Source organism: Triticum urartu, chromosome 5A (assembly GCF_056163025.1).
Source record: "Triticum urartu cultivar PI428250 chromosome 5A, HENAU_Tu73, whole genome shotgun sequence".
In the NCBI taxonomy this organism is placed as follows: Eukaryota; Viridiplantae; Streptophyta; class Magnoliopsida; order Poales; family Poaceae; genus Triticum; species Triticum urartu.
Window position 1 is genome coordinate 49560503 of NC_141877.1, and position 8070 is coordinate 49568572.

Below are 8070 nucleotides of genomic sequence, written 5' to 3' on the forward strand. Positions count from 1 at the left end.
CCGCTCGCTTCTATCCTAATATAGTGCAACCCCTCCATCTATTAGTTCCAGGAAACCTGAAAAATAGAGAAAACATGTTAGAGATGTTTGACTCAACATGGAAAAGAAAATGGATACCGGAATAAACACCAAATAACATTTGGACAACATGTTTACTTATAGCACCAAATTACGTCATTATAAGTTGTTTGAAAGTAATAAGCTTCAGCTTTAGACTTCTTAACAGTTGTTGGTAAAATTTTAAGAAAAAGAAAAGAGCGGTCACCATTAGGACAAGAAAGCACGATGCGTCTTGAGTACTGACAATGCCAATGGATGACTAATAATGGAAGCATTAGTTAAGAGACTAAGATAGTTCCCAACTAGAGATAAATAAGCTGGTAGACTAATGCCCATTCACGACTTCTAGGCGCTACTGACCAGATCATCTGTCACTTCCATGCCATCCTTCTTGCCTGAAAAAAGTTTTGTCTGTCAAGGTACAGGAAGTTGAATAACAGATACAATCTATGTTAACTCGGAACAATTTTGTGCGTACGGTATAAACTACGCTTGCTTATAAGAAATGTGCCAGCGGACAGGACTGATACATAGAACAGGCTATCAAGAATTCAGCACAGCTCATTGCTCATATAGCTTGACACTGATCAGAGGAACAAAATTTCTTTTCAAGCCAAAAGTTGGGTGATCAGTTGGGTGATCAGTTGGATGAACAAGAGTACAACAGCCATTAACTGAAAACGACATATAGAGATGTGGAAAATAACATGTAGAACATGTACATGTGTTAATTCAAAGTTCACAGAAACCAAAGGGGATGATGTATGTGTGTTTAGACGCCATCCTCAACTGCAACATATCGCGAAAAGAGACCGCTGCTAGCTAATTAAGAGATGCATTACCTGTTTGTGACACAAGATTTGAACACCATATGAGTTTTAGGAACAGAGTACTGGTGTGAATACACATGATTTCAGGCTTCAGAAAAATGTACCATTGTGATCAGCTAATCGGATATGATTCGAGCACTCCTTTGTATGAATGCCGCTGCTTAACACAGTACACACATACATCTCCCAGCACACCCAAACATCAAGTCGGTCTAGCTAGATCGATAGCACCAATCCTAGTCTCTGATTCCAATTCATGTTTGGATCTTACATTCTTACTGACAATGTCAATTCGTCACCACCATCTACAACACGCTCACAACATTGTTACGAATCACAAAATTCATCCATTTGTATGTTTCCACCCACATTACTATAAAATTCTCCCCAAGCTAGCACTGAACATCTGAAGCAATGCACCAACAAATGCAAAACCGAAACGTAAGAGAAGATTGGTAGGTACCTTCGGCGGGGATCCGGCTTGATCCAAGCCATGGTGGAAGCACGCATGGTACAAGAGAAATGTACTCTCCTTGAAGCCGACAGCCCCCAATCACATTCCCGTTATGCATGTCCACCACGACGACGTCCTTGCCGACCTTGAGGTAAATGATGTTGGCGTCGACGGGGTCAAGGACGGCGATCTGCGGCGCCGCCTGTGCCGAGTAGCCTCCGTCCGCCAACGCCCGCCTGAGCGCCACCTGGTGCTCCAGCTTCCAGCCGGTGCCCTCGTCGTCGTCGAGCGCATATGAGCTGAGCAGAAATGGCCCGCCGGGAGTCACCTCGGCGTAGCGCAGCCTCCCCTCGCTCACGCCGATGCGCCGGCGATTGGTGACCTCCATAATGAGCAGCCCCCGTTCCTCGACCTTGCAGGGGTCTGCTTCGTCCACACGTGCAGGCGCGGGCAGCACGCTGCCGCTGGGCAGCTCGACGAAGCGGATCTCCGGCCGGTCGGCGAAGGGGTCCACGGAGACGGCACCCAAGGTGAGGTCGACCCACCACAGGCGGCCGCCGAAGGCAACCGTCTCCTGGTTCATCTCCATCGGGCGCGGGAGCGATGGGTTGCCATGGACCGGCCGTACCGCCTTCCACTTCCCTTCCTCAGAGAGAAACCGCAAGATGGCGGCGCCATTGAGGACGAAGTCGGCAACGGCGAACCTGTCGGGCGGCCCGCACCCGAGCCCTCCGTCGGCGTGGGTGAGGAGGCCCATGTTGTGGAGGGCGTAGTTCCTCCTGGAGCCGCCGATGTCGGGCAGGCGGAGCATCTGGCCGGTGAGGGGGTTGCAGACGAAGCGGTGGACTTGGGGGTCCTCGGCCAGGTCCCAGCGGGTGCAAGGGCCCTCCGCCCGGAGGTCGTGGTAGCTGAGCAGCAGGTGGCCGTCGCCGCTGGCGGCGCCGACGTTGCCGAAGAGGAGCTGGAGGACGTTGCCGTCAAGGTATTGGAGGACGTCGCTGCTGCTGCCCGCGTTCGGGCGTTCCGTGGGATCGATGAGGTGCGCTGGGGCGAAGATGCGGGAGACGCCCGGAGGATCCACGGGGCGGAAGCGCGCGCCCGGGGCCGACGACGACCGGTCGACCTCCGACGTGTCGTGGATGATTGCCCATGGCGGGTGCGCGGCGGCGGTGGAGAGGGAGCGGCGGAGGCGGCCGGCGAGGTCGGCCGTGGAGAGGGAGCGGCCTGGGACAGCGACGGCGGGGGAGAGGGAGCGGAGGCGGCCAGAGAGGTCGGCGGTGGAGAGGGAGCGGGCTACGAGGCGGCGGAATGACATGGCGTTGGAGTGGGTGGTGTCCTCGCAGCAGGGCAGAGCGTGGTGTGGTCCGTTGGACCGGGTGATGGGCTAGTCCTAGTCTCCTGTAGACTCCTGGCAGCGCACAGCGGTAGACCACGGGCCTGCCTGAGCCTGGCAAAAGCAAAAGATTGCGTATTTGCGTGCGCATGGGCTGCGACTCAATTTGAAATTTGAACTGTTTAAACCCTCTTATCAATTTCAAATTTGAAAACATAGACCGCAAGTCTCCCATTTGCTCAAGTGGCATCAGTTGTTGGAAGCCTCCCATCAGTCCTCCGTGTCTCGGACGGCGTCCAAATCGTGCGCCCTTCCCTCGCTGTCGACGGGCTTGCCCGCAGAGCTGACGGCGGCGGCGAGGCTCCATTACCGAGGAGCACCCAGAGAACCATGATGAAGACAACGACGGTGAGGAGCAGAAGGAGAATAGAAAGGACGAGGAGAAGAACGAAGGCGACGACGATCACTGCCAATCGTCCTCTCCAAGATGATGGCGCAGGTGCATCCAAGAAGAAGGACTAGACTAGTATGGTATTCCCTATGTCATACTTCCTCGCTATTATCTACAGTTGATGCACCTGGTCCTTTACCCATTTGGTTACCTGGACTTTGCTTTCTTACCCTCCTGGCTCTATTTCCTTGATCTTACATCTTCAGGCAACTCTAGAAGATATAATGTGATCTTAATTCCAGGCCCTTTTGATTTTCTGATTTCGGCTGAATCCTAATTGTTTCTATTAATGGAAATATATAAGTTGATGCTCTTGTGGCTATCCTTCTAAGTATGTTGGTCAAACGACAGATGATGTTGTTCATCTAGATGAAGCAAGTCACATCATACACGATCCATGTGACAAAATCGCGAACAATGATCCTTAGGATCACACACAGATGACGAAACGGTCTCCCACGATGAGCCTACAGATTGTGCCATCTTAGAGAGTCACGAAGATGCCAACGGCTCCTGTACGGTCAGGTGCCGCGGGCGCTCTTGGCGATGGCGGCGGTGAATCCACGGCTACCCTCGTCTCCGGTGGCTATGACGAGCTCGTTCTGGTCCCAGGGGGCGGGGGGAACACGGCTGAAAGAACATGCGGTGCCCCCATGTTTGGTTTTGGTAATTGATGACAATCTCTATGGACTAATGGTTGCCTTGAGTTATATTTGAAGGTTTTGTCCATAGTCTTTTCTTGGAGTACATGTGTTGGTTTCAAGGAGAGTTAGTGTCGACCAATGTGCTATTCAAGGAATTATCCAAAGATTGGTCTTGTGAGAGGTTGATCAAGACTAAGTCAAAGAGTGAATCAAGTAGATCAACCCACAAAGCGTAGAAGATGTACCGAGAGGGATCAAGTGATCCCATGGTATGGTAAGCATTGTCCATTACGCTTTGTGTACTAACCCATGGTCTTCGTGAGAGTTCTGTGTGGGGTTAGGTTGCCGTGTGCAAGTCCAAGTGATGCATCATGAAGAGATCAAGTGCTTGAAGCTTGCCGTCCATTGTGGTGACAATGGACTTGTGAAGATGTGCGGAAGAGTTGCTCACCCATAGTGGAGTATGGGGGAGCAATCTACTAGTTTTCACCAAACCAACGCAATCAAGAAAGGTGGTCCAACTTGAGGGAGTCAAGATCGACATCATCTAGCTCAAGTGGACTATGTGCAAGACAAAGGTTTGCCCTTGATAGGTTTTCTATTTTACCGGTCTCATGGCGGTAGTTGGGAGACCGGGTTATATGATCGATTGCCGTACTATCAAGGGGGGCTCTCGATGAGTAGCTTGATCGTATCGTTCGTAGAGAGCTCAAACCATTGCATCCTTGCATCATCTTTCTTGGTTCTTGTTTGGTTCTATTTGTGAGTCTTAGAGCTTATGGTCATCTTGATGACAAGCTCGAGTTCATCGAAAACGGAGTTCACATGCATCTTCTATGACGTTTTCGATGTTGGAGGTTATGCTCGTTCTTCTCTGTTGGAGGTCTCCCTCCTCCATTTGTTAAGCATACCTCCCCTGCCTCTTCTTACTATAACCAGCCGCTGTTTTGATGCTACTCGTCATCTTGTTTCCAACAAGCTTGAGTTTTGCTCAATTCGGAGCTCATATGCAGAAGTTATGGCAGTTCTTGTTTTCTTGAGTGTGGTTTTTGTCTGGTCCCAGCGGTAGTACCGCTTGAAGCTCTCAGCCGTAGTACCGCTTTTGGGTCCTACTCTTTTCGTGTCGGGTTTAGCAGCAGTTGCACAGCAATAAGGCACGGTAGTACCGCCTAAGCGGTAGTACCACTCCGGTCGGGCGGTAGTACCGTTTCTGCTTCACTGCCGCCATACTCTGCTCTGCCTGCCTCTTTTGGTCCCGTGTTCTGCTCCTCCAGCGGTAGTACCGCTGGGGTGAGCGGTAGTACCGCTTATATGCGGTACTACCGCCCCAAGGTTCATGTTTTGTTGCTCCTTTTCCCTATTTCTTCCGCCTGAGCAGTAGTACCGCTCGTGTGCGGGCTGAGCTCTTAACGGTTGGATTTTCCCCCTCCTATAAAAGGGGGTCTTTTTCCCCAATGAACCTTATCTCTTTAGCTCGTGTTATTCCCCCATTGTTGAACTTCTTCGAGCTTGCTAACTCTCAATCCCTCCAATGATTCTTGCTAGTTCTTGAGGGAAAAGAGAGAGGAGATCTAGATCCATGTTTCCACCAATCACTTTCTCCTCTATGTGAGGGGAACCCCTTGGATCTAGATCTTAGAGTTCTTCGTGTTCTCTTCTTCGTGCTTTCTCTCATTTTCCTCCCTAGCATTTGTTGCTTTGGTGGGATTTGGGAGAGAAGGACTTGGGCACTCTGTGTGCCCTTGCTATTGCATTTGGTGCATCGGTTTGAGTTCTCCATGGTGATACGTGGAAGTTACAAGTTGAGAAGCTTATTACTCTTGGGTGCTTGGTACCCTTGAGCTTGTTCCTCTTGGGTGCTTGGGTGCCCTAGATGGTTGAGGTCACCTCGGAGCCATGTTCCATTGTGATGAAGTTTCGTGGTGTCATTGGGAAGTTAACCCCAACCTTTGTGGTGTTCGGAGCTCAATCATTGTGGTGTAAAGCTTCGGGGAAGCGTCGGGGTGTCCAATTAGGTTGTGGAGATCGCCCCGAGCAATTTGACGGGTTCCGGTGACCGCCCCCAAGGGTTGCCAAAGTGTACGGGTTCGGTAACCGCCCCCAAGGGTTGCCATTTGTACGGGTTCGGTAACCGCCCTCAAGGGTCCCTTAGTGGAATCACGGCATCTTGCATTGTGCGAGGGCGTGAGGAGATTACGGTGACCCTAGTGGCTTCTTGGGGAGCATTGTGCCTCCACACCGCTCCAAACGGAGATTAGCATCCGCAAGGGTGTGAACTTCGGGATACATCGTCGTCTCCGCGTGCCTCGGTTATCTCTTACCCGAGCCCTTTACTTATGCACTTTACTTTGTGATAGCCATATTGTTCTTTGTCATATATCTTGCTATCACATAGTTGCTTATCTTGCTTAGCATAAGTTGTTGGTGCACATAGGTGAGCCTAGTTGTTTTAGGTTTTGTGCTTGACAAATTAACCGCTAGGTTTATTCCCATTTGTTCAAGCCTAAACCGTAATTATTTTAAAACGCCTATTCACCCCCCCACCCTCTAGGCGACATCCACGATCTTTCAATGGCGACCTTGACGGCGGCCCGGTGGCAGGGCGCTCTGTCCCTGGCCGCGGGCAGATGGGCAGGGAGTCGTTTCTGGGCGCTGGCGGACGAGGTATTGGATGACGACGAGGCAGGCTCTATGTGTGAGGAGGCGGCGGTGCGAGGCCGACCGACGTGCTCGCTGGGCGACTTCGTGTCGCAGGCGGAGGAGCTCGGGGGCTCCTCCAAGGCCGGGCGTCGGCGTGCTTTTGCGCCCGACAGCCGAGGGCCACGGCGGCAGGCTGGTGTGACTGGCTCACTGCCCCGTGCGACCCCGGTGCGGGAGGGCCGCGGGAGGCCCGACGCCGCGCATGCTGGCCTGCTCCTGCTTCCTGACCACGGCCAGCTCTGGCCAGCGCTGGTTGTCCCCGCGGCGGCGGCGGCGCGGGCAGAGCCTGATGCTCTGCATCCTAGGGTTGGGGCGAGCCAGTGGGGCCTTCCGTGGGCCAGTCTGCTCGGGCGGGCTGCGGCCTCCCTCATGGGCTGACCCCAGCGGCGGCCCAAACCCAGGAGGTGTCTTCGCATCAGCTGGATGTTTCGGGACCCAAGGTCCAGTCCACCCCACTGGTGCCAGCCCAGCCCACTACCGGCCGCGCCCAGCCATATAAGTGGCTCTGGCTGCCCCGTGGAACCCTAGACATCTCATTAGGGTTTCCAGCCTCCAAATCGGAGGTGCGGCATTTCGGCCACTCCGCTTGTTTCCTCACTCCCACTCCCCCTCCTTCCCCTCTAGTGCGTTCGTTCGCAGAAGTGGTGGCGATGGGCTCCAAGCAAGATCGTAGGATGGACAAGCCGCCCATGGAGCCGCCGCGGGACCGCGACCGCGCGAGGCGCCAGGGATCCATGGCGCAGGGGGCGGACCGTGCCGAAGCCGAGGGTGGTTGGGGGCCGCCGCCCGCATGGTGGCTCAAGGAGCAGGAACGCAAAAAGAAGAAGAAAGAGGAGTACAAGAAGCGCGGCCTCGAGCTCAAGCGCAAGGGGCAGCAGGCGGCCCAGGGCGACGACCGCGGCGGTGACCCGTTTGCGAAGAAGCAGAAATCCAAGCCTGCGGGGGCGGTGGCCTCCAAGACGCCCCTCCCACCCAGATCTGAGGTGTCGTCCTCATCCAAGGGCACGGAGGAAGAGCCGACCCCCGATCGAAGAAGCTGATGGCCCGGAGTGTTTCAATTGCGGCCGTACGGGGCATTTCCAGAACCTGTGCACTTTCAAGCCGCTCTGTGTGGTCTGCACCAAGGAGGGCCACACCTCGGCTCAATGCCCGACGCGCGGCAAGCCCCTGCTTCTCCAAACCATGGGACACGCCATCTTCGGCGAAGGTTTTTTCTGCCTTCAGTATCCAGAAGAGTTGGGGGACGAACCTCAGATCCTGCTGGGGGCCAACACTGCGGTGCTCTCGGCGCCATCCAGAGTGCTCTCGAAGGCGATCCTGGAGGTTGAGCTACCGCACCTATTTGAGGGCTCGTGGGATTGGCATATCTCCTCCCTCGATGGCGGCGCGTTCTTGGTGGTGTTTCCAGATCCAGCTATGCTCCGGATGGCCATGCTTTACCTCTCCCTCAACAACCTCATGGTCGACATCCGCGATGTTGTCCTCGACGCGCCCATGGGGATGGAGATGCCAGAGGTTTGGGTCAAGCTGGGCGGCGTGCCACCTAAGCAGCGGCGCTCTAATCGGCTCATGGAGACCACCACGATGCTGGGCAGACC

The 8070-nt window shown here is 54.0% G+C and overlaps 1 protein-coding gene across 1 annotated transcript; it reads right to left on the minus strand.

Moving 5' to 3' along the window:
• Positions 1-238: 238 nt before the first annotated feature.
• LOC125507775 (uncharacterized) lies at positions 239-2744 on the minus strand. Its single transcript, XM_048672274.2, has 2 exons — positions 1354-2744; positions 239-455 (listed from the first exon to the last, which is right to left on the minus strand). Exons 1-2 carry the CDS (start codon positions 2657-2659, stop codon positions 406-408), a joined length of 1356 nt encoding a protein of 451 aa, XP_048528231.2. The 5' UTR covers positions 2660-2744; the 3' UTR covers positions 239-405.
• Positions 2745-8070: the final 5326 nt, after the last annotated feature.

Bases quoted from the DNA above. Each gene is read 5' to 3' on its own strand.
- LOC125507775 (XM_048672274.2), bottom strand. From the start codon at position 2,659: ATGTCATTCCGCCGCCTCGTAGCCCGCTCCCTCTCCACCGCCGACCTC. The intron at 456-1,353 runs GTACCTACCAAT...AACTTTTTTCAG, and splicing joins AAGCCGGATCCCCGCCGAAG to GCAAGAAGGATGGCATGGAA.